Source organism: Bos javanicus, chromosome 28, assembly GCF_032452875.1.
Source record: "Bos javanicus breed banteng chromosome 28, ARS-OSU_banteng_1.0, whole genome shotgun sequence".
NCBI classification, from domain to species: Eukaryota; Metazoa; Chordata; class Mammalia; order Artiodactyla; family Bovidae; genus Bos; species Bos javanicus.
In genome coordinates, this window is record NC_083895.1 from 34,267,518 (window position 1) to 34,288,257 (window position 20,740).

The following is a 20,740-nucleotide window of genomic DNA, read 5'->3' on the forward strand; positions in this document are numbered from 1 at the left end:
TGATTTGTTCTTTTCTGTAACGTTAACTATAAATTGGCTAAATGATGTAAATGAGTTGGGCAGAGAGGGTGAGTTCTGAGATGAAAATCCTATTCTAAGTCACACAACTTACGGACGCCAAGGGTGAGCCCTGACAGGGAGTTAGCTCATCACCTGCATTCCCATCCTCCCTACCCACCCCTGTCTCTGCATCCAGGGTCACTCCCGACTGCTGGTGGTGGAGGCAGCAACAACAGCAGCAAAAGGCTGGAGAGTTCACACCTTCCATTTCAGAGTTTCTGGCCCCTTTGCAGGATCTCTTAGTGACTGACTCACTTCCTACCTCAACCATTAACAATTCAGGAAGCGGAATGTAAATAAACAAATAACAGGGAGAGGAATATAAGGCTAGATCTTGAGCTAATGGCCACCAATACCAAATCAAGGAGGCCCAGTCTAGACAGGATTTACTGCGCTGGTTTGCTACCTTGTCTGTCTAGGCTAAGCAGTCCGAGGATAAGGATCACCAAGAGCTCTCAAAGCCCACTTAGCAGAGTCCTGGGTCCTCAACCCGATGTCCTAGAAACACTCCTGGCCTGGCGTGTGAGGACAGAGTTGGGTCTTCCTGTGTCTGAGTTAGTCCAGTGGTCAGGGGCCACTTTGGGGACTTTGGAGAGGCTGCCCAGTCACCCTAGGGGGTGAACTGCTGACCGCCCGATGAGTATATCCAGACCGCCCATCTCACGGTGTAAAGGGCCCTGTGGCCCGGGACTCAGTTCCTCCCTTGACTCTTCATGCAAACAACCATGGCATGTCGGCCCTGCTGGCCTCCTTGATTGTGCAGAAATAAATAAATGAATTATGTTGTTGGGGTTTGGGCTTCAGCACAAACACATGGTCTGCATTTATCCGCACAGTGAGAGGTCCAGCAGCCACTTGATGTAAAAGAGCAAAATGATAATTCTTTTCTTTAGGCGCTCTGGTGCCATATGGAATGTATATAAATCATATTTTTGTTTTAACAGCGGAGGCTTTGTTGATAGATAAACATGTGGTTTATCTAAAAAAAGAGAGAGGATCGTGCTTTGAACAATCATTTAATGGCCATGGATGTGCCAAATAAAAATAAAAACATAATTTTGAAAGAAGCTGGCCTTGTGCCCAAATCTGTAACAAGGAATTTCTCCTTAACCAGAGTGGTTAAAGCCCGTCGATCTGTTTTGAGTTTAAGTTGTGCTCTCTACTCAACCCCACGACAAATTGAATCCGGGGCTAATGCGCTCTAATCGGACGAGACGTTACCTTTATGAATGACCTCATGGAGAAGAGGTTGGCGAGCATGGTGGAGAGCCCTTGAGCCAGGCAGCTCTGGGCGATGAACCCCAGCTTCAGTTCTGCGAGGCAGATTGCATCATCCCCCTCTTTCCAATTCCAGCTCGGGATGTTTAGCAGATGGGCCTGCGGAAACAAAAACAGGTATGAGACCTTACTTTGTTAAATGTTCAATTGTTTAAAGTCTCCTCTGGGAAATGCAGTATTTCCCAACTGCTCAGGGTCATCCAGACTCCGCCTTCCTCTCCCTTGCCTGGGTCTGGCGTTTCCTGCTTTATTCAGCTCTTCTGTGCATTAGATCTCAGTCTCCCTGCAACTCTGCTTCTGCACCTACCAGGTCCAAGTCTTCCCCTTGGGTTTGTCACTGAGCCAAACAAGTCCAGAGAGAATTTCCTCTTGTGACAGACACGTCAACTTGTGCTACTAGAATGTCTGGCTAGGTTGTTCTAAACTGGCTCTCCAAAAAACCTTAAGACTGTCAGATGCCTGTATATTTTAGATATCTTTTTTTATCTGCCTTCCCAGATCTCTCGCTCTATGACTCCTGAGCTTGAGTGGGCATCCAGATCAACTGAAGGATTTACAAACTGCCACCCTCTCCCCCCACAGGTTCTGACTCTTTGCGGGTGGGGTAAGGTTGGAGAATTTTCATTGCTCACAGGTTCGAGGTAATGCTGAGCTAGGAACCATTTTTTGAGAAGCACTGCCTAAATTATCAGGCATGTCACAGTGGAGACATGTTACAATCTCTTGCAGATGGACTGATCCTATTCACCAGCGAGGTCAGACCCTGAAACGAGGACCCAGCGGCATAATCATCCAATTATTTTTAAGTGGCATGAAGCAGAGAGTCAGAGATAATACACTAGATGAAAGAATTAAGGCTCAAAAGTTCTCCAGAGTTGGAAAATGGGCCAAAGAAACAACCAGAAAAGATTCAAAAGGCCTTAATGTCAAGTACAGCACTTAGGTTTAAAAAAATCAATTATATAAATCCAAAATGAGAAGCCCTTATTTGGCAACAGATATGAGGGGACAGAAAAAAAAAAAGTGTTTGGGTAAACTAAAAATCTCCAAAAGAGGCCAATCTGTGACAGATTACAGAAAAATCCAACGGTAGTTCGTCAGAAACTGTCTCCAGATCACAGGACATACAAATATTCTTTTCTGCTGTGAACTGGTCAGGCTACTTCCCCAGCATTTGATCCAGTTGTCAGATTAAAACAGTCAGATTTAAAGAGAAGTTGACAACTGAATAACTCCCAGAGATAAATGACAGGCTTTAAGACGAGACATGGTTTCTAAACAAACATCTTTTGAAGAACAGTTAAGGAGCCAGCAGCATTCAGCCTGAAGAAGCGCCACACCTCCAGGAAGGCAGGATGGTTACCTGGACATAACTCAGGTGCTGCTGTGACCAGGAGAGACCAGGCCTGTCTTGCTTTGGTCCAAGGGCCAGAATTAGGAATGACTGACTGGTGTCTATTATAACAAAGAAGCTTTGGGCTTGTTTTATAAAGGAAGTTTTTAAGGATGTAATTTGCCTAATAACTGGAGAAAGTTACCTCCAAAATTGCAAGGTCTTTGTCCCTAAAACTCAGTATGCATTTCTCCAAGACTCAGTAGATAGACTTATGCTTTGCACAGGAGACTGAGTCAGACCTTTCTAGGCTTCTACTAATGCCAAGACTCTATGGCCCTGAAATGACTATTTCTCTCCAGGTATCAGCAAACACAAGGAGCACAAAGGAGGAGTCCCTTCACTTTCAGGGCAATATACGATAGGTGTGCTACTAGAAAGAGAAGACTCCATTGTGGAGCCACGACCAACTCCAGTGGCTCCAAGCTTGGCTTTCAGAAATACCACTCTTGTGAAATTCCCTCTTACAAAACCCTGTTCTGTAACAATCTTGTGAATCCTAATCCAGCAGTGTTTACTCCTGGGAAAGCTGACTGTATCCTCCCCAATGAAAGCAGTTAAAATAGTCCCATGTGTGGGCTATAGCAGATGGGAATTTCTGTCAAGCTAAGTATCAGAGACCTTCCCACATCATAATTCATCACATCTCAATTCCATTAATTACCCTGCCCTCTATCCCATTTCTCTCCCTACCCTTCACTGGCTTATGAAGCCCATTTTTCCCCTTTATGTCCCTGGCATCATAGAAAATATATCAGGCTAAGTGGAAAAACACTCATCTGCATGAGCATCATCTGAGAAGAATGAGGATAAATTACATCTAAGTCATGAACAAATAAATCATCACGTGTGAAAGGAGATGTGGGTGGTCCAAGCCCCAGACAGACAACATGTAACCTTCATGGCACCTTCAAACAAATAAAAAAATCTTTTTAAGATGATCTTTCACATCCCCGTGTGCCAATTGTAGGATTTTAGGTCTTGGGTCCCTCATGTACCCATCTGGGATTGAGTTCCTTAGACATGCTGTTACACAGAAATGTCGTCTGTTTCACTCGTCAGCCTTGTTTGGCTATCATATCTTCTCCAGTTGTGGAGCAGGGAGTCACCAGGGACCTGCCAAAGGTTGGAAGGACTGTGTTCACCTCCCCCCGCCACTCCCCCCCCCCGCCAAAAAAAAAAGAGAGGAGACTGACCCAGGATTTCAACTCGTTTGCTTCTGGTGACTCTGTATTTTTTCACTTTAGGGAAATGTGGGTCCAGTGGGAGATGCCAGCATATTACTATGTAGGAGTCTAGAGGCAAATCCTCTCTCATCTGGAGAACCAGCCCTGCTAAGGCAGGACCAGAGCTTTCCTCTGTTTGAGATGAAAGGAACGTGAAAACAGGCTGTTCTGGAAACCAGAACAAACAGATTCCAGCCACAGTGCCATCTCTCACTACACATGCAACTTTGGGGAAGCCACCATGATGAAGAAAGAAGGTCATCTCAGAGCAAACACCTTAACATTTCTGCTCAATGATAAGGATTTACAGTAAGAAAGCTCAGAGAACATCTCTCTCCATTGGCCCACTGGGACTTGGCTTCAGGTCATAGACAAAGATCTCTTTTTCTAGAGTCTGCTGGGAACATTTTAAAAATCCATTGATAGTGAAAGCATCAGGAGTGACATTTTTCCAAGATGTCATAAACCATCCTTTCCTTCAAGAGTTTTAAGCCATTTGCACTCAAATAAGAAAAAAACCCTGTGCCGCCTCCTTTCCATGTTGAGAGATGGTGAGGTTGAGTGTTTCTCTCCTTGAATTCTACTGGGGGAAACAGGTGGACTTTCGAGACCCTCAGTCCTTCTGTAAGTCCTACCCAGAGGAACTGCAATTTGGTTCAAAAGCCTGTGGCTCGACTGAATGAGAGGGTGGCAGTTGGCAGTTCTGTCTTAGTTCACTGTCTGCCAAGTGACCATGAGTTATACCCCCTCAGAGATGCTCTGTCTGAGACAGAACTTAGACCCACGGTCTGCAGTGACACTGAGATACTGAAATGCACAGACGGTTAACTGAGGGTTCAACGAGATAATGGATGTCTAAGCTCTTTTAAAACTGTAAAATATGACACGAATGTCTGAGATTATGATGATGATAAACTCAGAACCAGTTTTATATGGAAAGAAGACTGCTTCCCTACATCCCTAGATCCTAGAAGACCACCATCAACAGATCATGGGATATTGAAGTTCTTCCTATTTTAAGGTTGGTATTCAATTATGGAATTAACTATCCTCTGGAATATGCTGACAGTCATGTAAGTGTACATGCATGCAACAGGTTCTTTCCCGAAAGCAAGTTTGTTTTGTTTTGTTTTTTTGAAAGCAAGTTTTAATGGATGGAGATCTATTGGCATCTAGTTGTGGGTAAAGAGAAAGTGCTAAGAAATGAAGAAAAGTAATATTATAAAGGCAGCTAGGAGGATCTTAGAAAACCAGCAAAATTGTAAAGCAAGGTGAAGAACGCCTATTTGCAATTCTACAAGGAATGAGATGACAAATAATGACCAGTGGACTTCCTGTTCTCTCTACAAAAGGAAAAGGAAATGAAAAGAGCCCTGTGACAAAGTCACTATGCCCCATTCACTCTCACACAGACTACAAGAACAAAGTCTTATAAGTGACTTTTCCTAACTCTGAAACCCAAATAGATTGGGGTGGTTCTAAACAAAATGTGTTTTAAGCAATTAATCATGGGTCGATTGATGTGTTCGTCACTGTTTCTGAATAATGACAAGGCAGAGGCTGTAAAAGACGTTCAGCTTGCCCTGATCATGTGAATACTGACCAGTGGCATCTGGACCCTAGGTCCACAGAACTACTTCTGAGTTTGACAAGAATCACAGAGCTGAAATTCTCCTTAATTCCTTGAAGATGCTGTATCAGCACTCATTGGAAGGAGAAGAAAAGGAACTGACATCCCTTTCTAAACATGCAACATTCATTTTCCTATTCAATCTAAATTCAGCCCCAAATCTAAACAATGGCTTAAGGCACTCCCACACTAACTGAAATTTCAAATCACAGAGGAAGGAGGGAGAGTTCACAGCCTCAAGAGCTTTCACCAGCCACAGCCTTGTTCATAAACTTCACGTCCGCTACAGGGGCTGCTGTCAAGACTTCTCCAGATTGGTGCTGGTGGATTACCAACATCCTCACTTTCTCTTTAGTGTCCTGGGTTTTCCAGAGACAAAGAAGATACTGTGACCCTGGGTGCCCACCACCCAACCCACTGGCTGGAGCCCAGTACAGTCTGCAGGGGAACCATCCGGGAGCGCTAGGAGGCAGTGGGCCGTGGGCAGCCTCCCAGTCATTGCCAGCAGGCTCCGGTCCACAGTACCTCCGACGGGCTTCCACACAGCAAGAGGGGACAGTGCTTGCCAGCAATTAAGCAATAATGGCAGGGCACTGGCACATTTGGCAGAATGGAGTCCTCTCTGGGTCACCTGACTGCCTATTTCGTAGGGAATATGGCCCATAAGATGGGACAAACGCTCGCTCACAACCCAGCAGGGAGTCATTCTGTCCAGACAGGACACCTGGCGGCAGGTACTGAGCAGCCTCCAGTTTCTCATAACTGGTTCCACATCAAACACAGAGAGACGCCACCTTCCCTCCCCCAAAGCTGTTTTCCTTGGAGTCTCCTGGCAGCCAAGCAAAGGAGTACTGCCCCTGAATGAGAGACAGGATTGTGGTTTACGGAGAAGGAATCATAAGGAAAACAGCGTAGACTCCAACACTGGTTTTCTTTCTGATCCCCCCTAAACTGTAACACGAGGAAAATCCCTCTATGTTTAATCTCTGGAGAGCCAGCTGTTTTCCTCAATTCAACTGTGCACATGCTCACCTTGAGTTTGAGAACTCCGTGTTCCACATTCTCCACCCATGCACGGTCCACCCACCCCAAGTTCACCTGGTCTCAGGGAGAAAAGTGCCCTCACTCACCTGGGACACTCTTCACCTTGACTGCAAAATCCCTGAGCACATACCATTTCCATGTGGGCTTGGAGGAGTCAGGCCAAGTGCTCACCAAGTAGTAGGCATTCATTAAATACCGATGGAAGAAATGAGTGCAGCACACAGAAATGGAGGTTGTTGGAGTGGAGTCTAAGGGCATATTGATATTTCTGAACCCAGGAGACCAACAAATGCTTCCTGAATAAACGAGTCACTACGTGAAGCAGTTTCGCTCCAGGGACCACCTGCAAACAAGGTGTCTGGACTGAAGAAGTGTCCTGGGAGGTTTTCACCATCACTCCTCCTTCTCCAGGTCTCTGGATGGCACTGGGGTGTGTGTACATGCTGGACCTCATACTCATGAGAGCTTAGACCCCGCCTGTACCTCTGAGCCTGGGACAGGCTTGCTACTCTACCTTATTGTGATACTGCAGCATCTGAGTGATGATTCTTATCTTCGGGTGGTAGTTCTTTATGGAGATGACTCTGAAAGAGAAGAGAACAAAAGCTGAGCCAGGGTCTGCCTCACCCTTGGAGTCCGATGGGGAGATTCATTTGATTACATCCAAATGCAGTGCCTATGGGGCCCGCAGCCAGGGCCTTCAGAGGGGCTGTGGGCACTGGGCCAAGTCAAGCTGCGTTTCCACCACCATATCCAATGGTCGTGTGAAAAGGAAATCACAGAGCGGCCATAGACCATGTCTTAGACATGAAAGAAGAAAGAGATCCTGTGATGCCATGATGACAACGTGTGTTTACTGGGCATGGGGGGTCTGGAGCGGCGTGTCACGGGCTTACTGCCTACCTAGGCATCTAAATAAAGCAAGTTCTACTCGTGGGGCCAACAGAGGTTTGCCATCTCACATACCCTAGGGAGGAGCCCAGAAACAATTTGCTCTGAGTTCAATATTCCAACAACATGAGACAACGTGACAAATCAGACAAGCAGCCTGACAAATGATTCTAATTGTCACGCACACATGGCTACTCTCACAGAAATGATTTCTGAGCAGGACTCTTAGGAGGGGATCCATGACTCAGCCTTTGAAAGTTAATAGCATCTAGATGACGACTTTGATGCCGGTTAGATAAGTGCCAAGGCCTTGCGGAGGTCGTGGTCTGCTGGAAAATTCCCCCAAACTGCTCTCAGTCCATATTTAGTATTAACCACTGCCTGCCCCCATCTCAACCCTCCCTTCTGTTCCCTATAACAATCACAATGCTGAAAGGGGAGGGGCTGGGGACAGAGGACTAGAAACACCTGCATACTAGTCCCAGCTGCTACACTAACAAACAGGGTGACCTTCAGGAAATCCCTGGGCACTCTGTGACTGTTTCCTCATCTGGACAGTGGGGGCAAGGGTACCTGCTTTATGTATTTCACAGGCTTTGGTATGAGCAGCACATGAAAAACCAGATGTGAAAATGCTTTGAAATCATTAAAAGCTCTCTCCATGTGTAAGTTATGGTTTTTGTCATTACCGACTCTGTCAGAGGTGACATTGTACATTTCCTTTTGTGACAAGGAAGGCTAAAGAATAGAATTCCACAAAAGGCCCACCTCCTAAGCCTAATCAGAAATGCAAGTGCGTTTATCATGACCACCCCCACAAACTTCCCACCAGGAAGTGCTCTACGCTTCATCCCTTTTTGTGCAAAGATGGAGAGAAAGCAGCCAGGAAGCAGCTTTGTCTGAAAAGCGACCACTTGTGAATTTAGGAAATGGATCATGCAGAAACCTCTCCCGGCACAAATTCACCCTGGGCTTTTACACTTGAAGGATTTCATTTTATTTTTGAAAAAGTGTTGTGTTGGCCCATGCTTATAACTCAAGGACTTTGAGCCTCTGTCAGCTCTCGGAATTCAGTTCACAGCATCAGCCAGTTTTCTGCATTAGCTCATTTCAAACGGATCTTTGACATTTTAATTTCAGAAGGGGCAGATTGGTCTCATTAAACTAAGGAGAAAGGAGGATTATACAAATAAGGGAAAAACAGAGCCCATTTTTTAACCCTGAGCTTCCCACTTCCTTCTGCTGGCTGGGCCTTAGTTCTGATTCTGGTTAATGGATGGCTTAATCACACTTCTGATACTACCTTTATTCAGTCATTTTTATGCCTTGGCATAAGGTGCCCTATATGTCTTTATGTTAACCCTACTGTCGTCAGGACTTAAACAGAATATTGTGAAAAGAAATGGCCACTTCGAAACTATTATCAATTATTCACTTAAAAAAGTAAAATAAAAGGCAGTACCAGCCCCAAGTTTCTCCATGGGGTCAAAACATTAAGCTTCATCTTCTTTTGGTTTTCCATTTGACATTTTGAAAACAGTGTTCTTTAAATCTACAATTTTATCACTTTAAATGACACAAAAATGTGAAGGCTAGAAATCCTAGTTCAAGGAAACAGTCAAGTGAGGCACCTTAGGCTGGGGCCACTGTGGTCACTTTGGAGCTGTGACTGGTTAGGGGACAGGCCCAGATGTGGCAGCAGGTCCCCCATTCCACCAATTCCCTGTAGCCTGGGAAGCCCAGTGCCTACAGGAGTTTGTGCATTGACTCTGTTAAGATGACTGCGCTAAGCATATTGTCGAAGAAAAGTGAGCAGAAAGAGCACTCGTGGCCAGATGTCACTTGCCAGATACAAAGACCAGGTGCTGAGAGGAGGATGGACGTGCTCCAGAGGAATTCCGCCCCCTCACTGATGGGAAAGCTCATGGCCCCACTGAGGAAAAGCCAAGACAAGGAGAGGCAAGCACTGTAGTGGTGCAAAGGCAACTTCCTAGCCTCCGCCCCAGGTAAATTCCCAGGACACAGGAAACCAAGCTGCAGGGAGAAGGGAATCTTGGTCTAGACCCAAGGGATGGCTGTTCACAATTAGCCAAGAGTTCCTGGGAATCTAGTGGGAGTGAAGTGTTTCCTCTTAGTTCATCTTTTCTCCAGAAGATTCTCTTTAGGATCCCCTCCCAGTTCTCTTAACTACTCTGCAATTTATGCTCCAGTCAAGAAGAATCCAAAAAGAGCTTTGACTGTCTGAAGCAAAATATCTTATCTTTCTGGTCACCGCATAGCCCCAAGATGTCTGTAACATGGGTCTATGTGAAGAAAAATACGGAATATATTTTGATAAAAACAATAAGGAGCAGAAGTTGGCCTGAAAATGGGCTTAGATGGGCCCAGCCTATTGACAACAAAGGCATTGGGGAGCGTTTTCCAAAGACTGACCGCCACTCCCCCTCCCCCACCCCCACCAGGAGGCGTTCTGTTAAAAAAAAGGCTGGGGGGGACTGTAGTCAAATAGGTTTGAGAAACTCTCTACAGAACATTACCTTAGAAATTCATATGAGTATTCAAAGCACTGAGGAGGCTTTCAGTAAAGAAAACTATTTTGTTTGGGGAAACTGGTTGAAACAAGCCAATTGATCAACAAACCCCTCTTTGTGGGAGATATTGATGAGTGTGCTGTAGATGCACTTGGAATGCTCTAACATGGGGCTTCTTATTTGGGGCCGGACAGTTTTCTGCTACAGGGGGCCATCCTGTGCATTGTAGGATGCTGAGCAGTAACCTTGGCCTCTACCCAGCAGACATGAGCAGCGCTGTCCCCTAACTATGACAACCAAGAACACTTCCGGATATTCCAAAAGGCCCCCCTAGTTTAGGCATCTTCCCAGTGAAATCTCTTTCCTTTGCTAGTCCTGCACCTCACGTCTGGTTGTGAGCCCTCGTATCTTTTAAGGCTGACGATGCCTTGTGTCATTGCCTTCTGCACCCACCACGGCCTCAGTTCCCCCATCCTGGGCCTATGCAGGTGGTGAGCTAGAAGGTAGCTAATGAGGAAAGAAGGTCCTGCAGAGACGGTGCTCTGCAGAGGGACCCAACAGAACAGCAAGTGGCCACGGAGCACCTAGCCCGGAGCCCTCCCCATCTCCCTGAGATTACCTCATGATGTTGGAGGCATCTTCAGCGTCGGGGTCTGCGCAGTACTTATTGGCAAGGATGAGGCACGCATCTGCTGACTCTATCTAAGACACCAAAGAAAATCACAGAACATAGAAATATGAATAGCCATCCTTGGTTGCAGTCTCTCTCTGCTGACAGCTCTGGGGGAAACTGGTGCTTTGCAAGGAAAAGAAAAAAATAATAATCCTGAGAGATTATAGTTTTTGTCAAAAGAGTAGGTTGCAAGTTCTTGTTATGGTATAAACATTTCATCTTGTTGCTGCTGGAAGGGACAACGTGTACCTTGGTAATTACACTTTTCATTTTGCATAGCCTCTTACACAGAAGCTTTCTGTCTTGAGGTAACAATTAATTAAGGCTTTCAGTCCCTCTCCACCTCCTTTCCCCACCATCTGCACCATCATCCCAACTTTTCCAATCGGGAAGTGGTGTTAGGTGGGTGAAACCCCTTCTCTCAGGCTACCAAGCTAACTGAGTCATTGAGGACTCAGAAATTTAGACTCTTAAGTCCTTCATCTAACCTTTTTTTCACATCTTAAATGTGGAATAAGAGGAAATGAGAGCCCTAACTCAGATAATGGCTCAGTACTGTTTAGTATTCAGTTAGCATTCAGATATTCAAAAGACAACAAATCTGACTGTGAAATGGTATGTTACAGATGACCTTGAAAGACAACCTAAAGACTTAGCTAAACATGTGCCAACAGAGATTTATTCCTTTGAGAGGATCACAAGTTGTGCTAAGAATTGCTTGCAACTAAATCAGGTCCATGGACAATAATTATTTCCCCCAAGTTCTCCTAAGATTTCACATTAGACATAACTTGGATCGTGTCTGGATAATAGTAACTAGACTCTGTAAGCGAAAGAATTCCCATGCTGGCCCTGGTCGGTCCTACTTGGGATGTTGTGTTTATGACAGACTATTTCTGCATTTGGTGGGAGGGCATGGTTTTCTCCATGGTATGTCACAAGTTGTCTCCAGTTTTCTTTCTTTCATAAAGCAAAGAATTTGCCCAAATTCTTTTGGCTTATTCATGCTTGCCAATTACATTATTTACTGAATTATGTAGTGACCACAGTAAGCACTGAGATGTCAATGGATTCAGAATATTAATCTATCCCCACTGGCGTGCAAATACGGAACATGCTTACAAAATCCATATAAAATGAGTACAGTAGTGGATGCCATTTTGCTATATCCCTTTCCCTTGTAAGTCTTAGGTGTGTTTATAAGGAGATTCTAACTTAGTAGGTTCTAGACAGAAAGACCAGCCCATTACCAAGTGCTGCCAGATAGCTACCTGCTTAGTTGTGCACCTTTAGTCTTTGATGAGGAAAAAAAGGAAGCTCAAAATGTTTGATGGCTTGGGTAAACTTTATTTATACTTTATCCTTCATGTTCCTTCCTGATAGAAATAACAGATTTCAGAGCTACGCTGAGTCCGATTTAAGTATTCAAAATGGGGATGAGTTGATTGCTATGTCATACGAGACCACTGAGCCCACACAAGTGGTCTACTTCCTTTAGCAGTGCTGATATTGAGGAGCCCAGTGTTGTCTAGCATGTTACATACAAGCAGTCCACGTATGGACTGCTCATAGCTGGTCTACCCAGTGCCAGCAGAACAAAGTCCTGGGACCAGTGCAAAGGTGATATCAAGGTTGGTAGTATCTGATTTATTTTCTAAGGGCTTTGGAAGGGACTCTTGGCCAGGTCAGGAGGCATGTCCTGTCACCCCAGAGTCACACACCCCCTAGATGGAATAAAAGCAGAAGTCACTTCTTCCTTCTTACCTTGACTCTTGCAAGATCATGTGGATTGAGAACTGAACCCTGATAAAACTCCACCTGAGTAAAATGTCGTTTGAACAGAGCTTCCAGCTCCAGGTTAGGGGAGATGCTGTTCAAGGAGAGAAGAAACAGCTGTTAATATAGCAGAGTCGGGTATTCAGCCTCCGTGGCCTCCCTTCTCTCCAATTTCCACAGAGAGAGACAAGACTTTCACCTTCAGAGCACCCTCTTTCTTGCCATAAATAAGAGGCTCACACTGAAGAGAAGTAAAACCCCAGCCCAACTGAAAATCAAAACCAGTACCAAGTTAAAATGAAGAGTTTCATAACCTTTATAGAGTCTGAGGCCTATGCGGCAAAATGTCTTCATCACAAATGGAATCCCTATTTTTTAAAATTTCATTTCACTCACTGTTTTCGTTTACTGATTGACTTGTTCATCTGTGTCGGGTCTTAGTTGCGGCACGGCGGGATCGACCTTGCTTCATGCAGGATCCTTCTTTGCGGTGCATGGACTCTCTAGCTGTGGTGCAGACTCAGTAGTTGTGGTGTGTGGGCTTAGTTGCTCCACGGCTTGTTGGATCAGAGTTCCCTGACCAAGGATCGAACCCATGTCCCCCGCATGGCAAGGCGGATTCTTAACCACTGGCCCACCAGGAATCACTATTTTATGAATGAAGAACAGAGGCTGTGACATCAGGGATCAGCCAAAGGTCTTCCTGGCAGAGCTTCCTGCTGTTCCTTTCACCAAAAGCCTTTTCCCTACTTTCCCACCTCATGGACTTCTCAACCTCAGGAACTGGATCAGAAAAAAGTCTCCTCTGAGTAGACATACACAGAGTCAATCCACTCCCAGTATTGTTCTTGATTCAGCCTTGAGCCACACCCTGCAATCTTTCCCATTGCAGGACAAGGATTAAAACATTGGTTAACCTATCCATTCATTTATTAATTCTGCAGAGATGAGAAACCCCTAGTCTCTGTTAGGTACTTCACTAGGCACTGGGAGATCACATTCAGATAGAACCTACTAGGTGCCAAGGACTGAGTTAATCAACTCTTGCCTAACACAGGACTTAGTAATGATGATAACTGCTAATGTTCTTGACCAGTTGCTATGCAACAGCCACCATTCTAAGCACTTGACAAATATTAACTCATTTAAACCTCAGAACAACTCTAGAGGAAGGTATGTTATTAACCCAAAGCTTGGAGAGGTTAATTAACTGGGCCGTGGACGACAGGGCTGACAATGATAGATGCTGGGGACACAAAAGTAAATCCTAGCAACTGAAGCATTAGCAGCCAGCTTGTTGATTTGGACTAAAGCAGTGGGTGAGAGAAATCCATCTGCCTGTGCAAGTCCAACCGGTCTTCCAGATCCGTTACAAGCAGGGCCTCCTTCAGGAAGTCTGCCTGCCCTGGTAATACAAGGAGTGGTGGTCTCTCCCCAATACAGATGTCCCACGTGATTCTGCCACTTGATTAAACTGGCATCAGTTCATTAATAGAACTATGTCGTGCTCTAATTGCTGCACACGTGCTCATCTTGAAATGTCCAAGCAGGATGACTTGTCTTCACCCTTCCACATGCTCAGCAGAGGACGGGCCCCACAGCTGGTCATCAGTGGCTGAGCAGTTAACTGGATCTATGGGTTGAGCTCCTGTGTCCATGGCCTGCCCAGTCCTTTCAGAACTTGGAGAAGTCAGTGCTAAGGAGAAAAATGCTGGTGCCCCACCATGGTTGCCAGTTCCATATTCACAAATGTCAAAAGGAAGCAGATGTACAGGATGACCTTCACTGAGGTTGTAGGGAAGTCAGCCTCAGTGAGATCCCAGAGCAGGACTGAGTCCTGGGTGGTCAATTCCGAGTGCAGCTTGTGCAGCCCAACACCAGCATGTGAGCTCTGTCCCTTGGCAGCGAGGGGCTAAGACCTGCCCCATGATGACCCCATCTCCATAAAAGAGGACGACAGTGCCACCCACGTGAACGTGCCTGCATTCTCCATCTCTCCATCCCTGTGGTGGGCTACCTTTTACCTAAGAGGGGACCAGGCAAAAGATCTCAACAGCACTGGATGGAAGGGAGATATCTTGGTTTCCTCCCCTATAAAACAAACTTGATTAAGTCCTACCACCTAAGTCCACTGTATAGCCTAATATATTTTTTCTCCCATGATAACAGCTAACATTTATTGGGCACTTACTGTATGTCTGATTCTCTTTATATGTGTGCATGCTAAGTCACTTTAGTTGTGTCCCAACTCCTTGCAACCCTATGGACCATAGCCCTCCAGGCTCCTCTGTCCATAGGATTCTTCAGGCAAGAATACTGGAGTGGATTGCCAGGCCCATCTCCAGGGGATCTTCCCAACCCAGGGATTGAACCTGCATCTCTTACAACTCCTGCATTGGCAGATGGGTTCTTTACCACTGGTGCCACCAGGGAAGCCCACTGCTCTGTACACTTGGAATGAATTTGCTTTTCATTCTGTTACTAGCCCAAGATGGTAGGTAGAAACCATTTTGACCTTCCCATCTTATGGAGGTGGAAACTGAGGCCCAGGGACTTAATTGGTTCGGGACTTAGTTGAGTCAGGATCCAGAGCGTCCCCTGAGCTGAGCATGCACTCTTGCTCCCTCTTCTGATTTAAGGAGAGCCTATGGTGACCAGCACTGTGTCCTACACTGAAGGTTCCTAGGAATGACAGCTGCTGTTGCTGTTGTAATTGCCTAGTACCCTGCTTACGGTTACTTCTGTGTCTTGCTTGGGCACTATGTTAGTCCCATGCTCGTAAAGAATCCACACCAGACACTCTGGACACACGTGGACTGCACAGATCCAGACAGCTTTGGGGACGGTAATGATGTGTTTGACCAATAATGACCTACTGTCATTTGCCAGAGTCACCTCCACAGAGGCAGGTGCTACTCTCATCACCAAATGACTGGGTTGCTTCCTTCCCATCGTTCCTAGAACATCCTCTCCAATGAACCTAGCAGAGATGGTGGCTGAGTCAATTCTGCCCTGCCCTCCGGTGCCACTCCCACATCACCCCACCTACAGACACTCAGGGGGTCCCCTTGTGCTGCCTGGTTGGGTGGAGGGTCTCAAAACCACAGGGGCCTCTTACTTGTGAAGAAAGACGATCTCCACATTGACATCGTCCCGGTCCTTGTGCAGAAAGTCCTTCAGGAAGTTGGAAACGCTCTCCAGTGTGATGTGTCCACAGACCACTATGTGCCTGAATAAGAAAGGCCAGTTAGATGAGGCCATTCCAGAGACGCCCTGGCACCCACCCCTGGCAAGACAGAGAAAAGCGCACAGCTGCAGGGAAGCATTCATGACCTCCGAGGAGGCTCGTAAAGCCCAGCTCCCTTCCCCAGAGGGCTGTGAGGCAAAGCAGCAGGGCCAGAAGGTGCTCAGAGACTCCTTGACAGAAAAGCATATGGCTTCTCACCTGATGCTACACAAAATCCTATTAAAAGCCCAACCGCTTGGCCAAGTGGTTTTATGCATTTAACAATAAGTGACATTATGCTTGCGCTTAAACGCTGCATTATCAAGCCCCTTGCAGATTCATATCTCTCCCTTTCTGCCCACAAAGCGTCCTCCCGGGAGATTTATCGAATGAGTCTTGGTTTATGACATAGAGCTTATCAGGTAATGAGATAACAAATCTTGCTGAAACGATGATTTTGTGTGTAAGAAAGCGGACTTTTATCAGGGTGGCTAATGTGCGGCTTGACACGTTATGGGCTTTGCTGGCCATAAGCAGTAAAAAGGAAATTTTGCATTTTTCTGCCATAACTCCTCCGACAATGGGAGCATGTAACACTTTACAGTAAGTGAGCATCACTCAGGGCTAAATGTGGGATGGGACACCTATGGAATCTGAGATGGTGCTGCAGGCAGGCTGTGCATCCCTAGGCAGCTAGCTGCTTCCTTAGGGTGCCTGAGATTTCCACAAGAGACAAAGGAATTTACTTTTGGACAGGGGAGAAAAGCTAGGAAGGGATGAGGATGGAATGCTTTGCCTTTGTTTCAGGGTGCTCTGGACTTGTCTCCAGAAATAGTGGCTCCCCTTGAGGAGATGAGCCCATCTTCCAGGACTACTGGAAGAACAGTCCTCATCCCCCTGCACCCCGCCAATATCTTTGGGCTCCTGGACCAATCTGACTTTGACACTGGGCTATACTGTGGCCATTTACATTCGCTATTTATGACGCTCAATCAGGAGTAAGCTCTTTGATACAAAAGTATCAAAGAGACTAACTGCGGAGATGAAATCTGCCAGCTTCTAGTAAAGAGACTGCAGCAAAAGGCTCACTAAGCCCAGATCCCTGTGCCCCTCATGTTGATAGCAACAGAGGCTGACTCCCTGGCTGGGCTGTGAGGCATGGGCAGGTGGTGAGCATGAAGCACAGTAATTTTGTGGGAGAAATTTAGAATGGCCAGGCCCCCTGCACTCCATAATTGCTCTGTGCACATTCCAGTAAGGCAGAGAGCTCATTGGCTGGAGGCGACTCCTAAGAGGAGGCAGTGATGATCACTTATGCGATGTTCCATTAGGTGCCATTACAAGAGCCTGCCCTTTCAGTGTAATTTGGTGCTTGACTAAGTATGTGAGAATAATGCAGTAAACTCATTGGTGAAAGGATAATGATGCAGAACAAAGAGTAAATCAATAATATGCACGATGCAGTTAATAATATCACCATTATGGACTGTTATTGTTACGGAGCTGCACTTAGTGATCGGGCAAGTGGAGGACCTTTTCGGGGGGGGGGGGGTGTCAATGGGCTTCCTCAGAAGAGACGTTTTAATATAACCACTTGACTCTCAAGCCAGTACCTGCTAGGTTAAGGGAGGTTCCCTGGCCACTGATCCAAATTTGATGTCCCCAAATGTGTATGAGTAACTCCCTTCTGAAATGCACAGTATGTCAGAAAACATGATGCAAATTGAACAACTGGATTATACACATTTTTGTCGGGTCATATCTTGAAAAAATGATTCTTGTGGCAAATGTGCATTTATATGGACAAAAGAGGCTGCAAATAAATGTGCATTTTCTGAATAAGATTTCTGATTTTGAATTTGCCAAGCATGTTCAGAAACTGACCAAAAAAAAAAAAAACATCTCCCTCCTAATTTGACATCTCCACAAAAGACAACAGGGCTGTTTGGGGGACAATTCTAATGCTTCTGCCTACAAACTTCCATGATTGAGAATGAGGCCAGAATGAATTCAATGTATGGGCACCTCTGCAGGACAGATAGGTGAGTGGGACTCTTCTTGATAGTAAGGCAGGTGTGATTCTCTGCTCTGCCACCAAGGATGTGTGTGATTCTGGGCAAGCTACTTATCCCCATTCGATAGATGAGGGGGCTGAGAGGTTAATACTACCCATCCAGCCTCCTGCACCAAGCACTGCAAAGCTCAAAGTTCTTTACCCGCATAAGCCTGGTTATCATTCAGAGCAGGACTCAAATCAATGATCAGTCCAGGGAAATGCCAGAACATTCATCCTTCCCTATCTTGTACGCAAAGAACTGAATGAACATCTGCCAGCATTCCTTCTTCCTCTTGTGAGATCATTCATCTCTAGGACAGATGTGTGAGAAGTGGAGGGGAAGGAGGTGAGTCCATCCTCTCACCCTTGAATCAAAGACTCAGGCAGCTGATTTATTCAGCCTTAGAAAGAGTCAGGGTTCTCTTAGTTGAAAATGTGCTGGGTACATATAAAATATATTCCAATGCAATCAATATTATCCCTTAAGCCTTTAATTAGCTTTCACTTCTCTTAAGAAGCAGACAAATGTTGGCAGGAGAGGGGAGAAAAAAAAAAAGGATTGACTTTTCTCATTTGATGCTGGCCTATCCAATACCATTCTAGACAATTGAAAAAATATATATCTTTAAGCTATAGCATGATTTCTGAGGTGGAGAGCAGTCTTTATCAAAAAAGGAAGAAAAAAATCTCCCTTCAACATAATTGGTATTTTTGCTCAGGAAAAAAGCGAGATTGATTGAAAGCAGATTGCCTTTTTGCCCAAGAAGAGTTATTAGGTACATTATCATGGCAACCTTGGAGAACCCATATTGTTCCAATCTGTCCTCTATCTGAGTTGAAGATTTACGGCTTCCCCCTTTTGTGCCAATAATCATTTCCCTCCACTTTGTTTTCCATACAGTGGAAGTTATCAGGGAGCCCACATATTGAAAATGTTTGAATGCAGTTGGAACTGATGGGTGGGGTGAAGCTGCCTCTCTGACTCAGCACCTGCATTAGGAGGTCTGCTCCTCACCAGCCCATAACTGAGGGAGTGAGTGCTAGGGGCCCTGTGGGAGTACAGGGAATGGACGGTGAACGGGGAAACATTCTTTTTCCAGCAATATTTTCAGGGTTCTTGAAAATTCCAGAGGCACTAGTTTGAAGAAGGCTGTTATTGTTGGGGAGAAGAGAAGCAAGAATGTCTCACATCTTCAGTGATGGAAAATATTGTGCGATTGAGAGCAGGGTGTGCCCTTCTTGGAAGCATACTGATGGTTGTTCACTGTGCTCGACTTGAAGAACGCCAAAAAGTTCCTCATCCAAAATGATCTCTGTCGGGTTCCTTGACACCTACAAATCTACCATGTGAGATTCATATGTTGATAGCCCTGTGTCAGCTCAGCTCAGACACTAAATAACTAAACAGTCTTGGGCAAGGTACCAATTCTGCATTTTACAACCATAAAGTCAGAGTCTCTGAGGGGTTGGAGCTAGTACCTGATTCATGAGGTTATCTTGAGGATTTATGTAAATAGACAGTACATATGAAGGGTCTACTAAAGAGTCTGGGCCATTGTAAGCATGATTAAATGGTAGGATTCATGTGATGTCTGTAAATCAGGATGTAATAGATATGGAGTGCTCTGTAGCTCCTGGAGTCTCATCTGATCCTCAAACAACCCCACACTCCTACTCTCTGCATCTTTCCAAATAACTCTCTGAACCTCAATTTCCTTAAGCCACATGCCTGACATCTCACCGAAGGTAAAGTCACTTGCCCAGGACATGATCTGGGTCTCTGACTCTAATTCTCACAAAGACAAAGGTGAAGACGTGGAGAGAGAGCAGAGGCTTGGGTATTTCAGCTTCTACTCCTTTACAACAGACAGAAATAGGTCAATGAGAGGTTCCCTCAGACGTACAGTGGAGGAGACACTGGAGGGTCCTCCCTGGGACAGGAGAGAGGCCCTCACTTAAAGCATCACCGCAGCCTGGTATCAATAGACACCAGCTGCATCTAGTCAGCCAGGCTGGCAAGCTCAAGACAGCAAAGGCTGAATGACCGCAGAAACTCAGAACCAAGTTGTTAATTGAAGGCACACAATTTGGCAAGCCAAAGGGCTGCAAGGTGACATAAACACCACCTTTACAGCATTATATACCATGCCCAGCCCAAGGATCCCACAAGAGAACAAAAAATCTAATAAAAGATTCACTGACAATAGAGAACATTCAGGAACATTGGCTGTGAAGGGCTCTAATGCTCTTCCCATCTGTGGCTCTGCATTCAAACTTTTCAAGACTACCAGTAATCTGAATGATTGATGTCATTAAGGGCCTGGCCACTTGGTTTGTGAAGATGGCTAACAAGCCTACATCAAAAGCCATTTCTGATGGAATGACCTCTTTGGTTTTTAAAGTTCTGTCAAGTCGTGTGAACAACTCTTTCTTGGGATAAACTAATATTAGTGGCTTGGATTAAAAGACCCATCTCAGTCAGATACATGAGGAAGCATCTTAAATGCCAAAATAGTAGCCAATGGCACTTTGTGGGAAGAAGTTACTCATCCAGTGTAAGAAAGCATGCCTGGTTTGGATCAGGGCTCCAGAAAGAGGGGATGGATTGAATTAGAATGGGCAACCCTAACATGTCATGGAGCAGGCTTGGCATCAAGGGTGGAGTGTGACTTAATCAGAGGAATGATGCTTGACTATTACAGGCTCTATCATGAAAGTGCTAATTGCTTATTTCATGGGCACATCCTCATTCAATATTTCCCTCCCATTAAGACGCATCTCCACTTTCGGAATGAAATCCCACACAGTATCCTCAGTCTCACTCCTCTCTTCTTGGAGATGGGCCAAGCATGCTGGAATGCCCCAGTGGAGTTGGCAATTCAATTTTAGAACTCAATTCCACTGGCGTCTTTCTGAATGGATCACTAAGGGGAACTGACTTATGGCAGAAGGCATA

At 45.5% G+C, this 20,740-nt stretch overlaps 1 protein-coding gene across 16 annotated transcripts in view; it reads right to left on the reverse strand.

Moving 5' to 3' along the window:
- The window catches only part of KCNMA1 (potassium calcium-activated channel subfamily M alpha 1), a 773,076-nt gene that overhangs the window by 216,883 nt on the left and 535,453 nt on the right, over positions 1–20,740 (reverse strand). For all 16 annotated transcript variants that reach the window (XR_009734238.1, XM_061405428.1, XM_061405415.1 and 13 more), the window contains exons 10-14: positions 15,621–15,731; positions 12,491–12,596; positions 10,673–10,755; positions 7,146–7,215; positions 1,282–1,437 (exon numbers count right to left, since the gene is read on the reverse strand). Coding sequence is in view for 15 of the 16 variants with exons in the window: in XM_061405428.1 (XP_061261412.1) it covers positions 1,282–1,437; positions 7,146–7,215; positions 10,673–10,755; positions 12,491–12,596; positions 15,621–15,731 (526 nt within the window). In the remaining variant the exon portion in view is untranslated. The remainder of the gene's footprint in view (positions 1–1,281; positions 1,438–7,145; positions 7,216–10,672; positions 10,756–12,490; positions 12,597–15,620; positions 15,732–20,740) is intronic.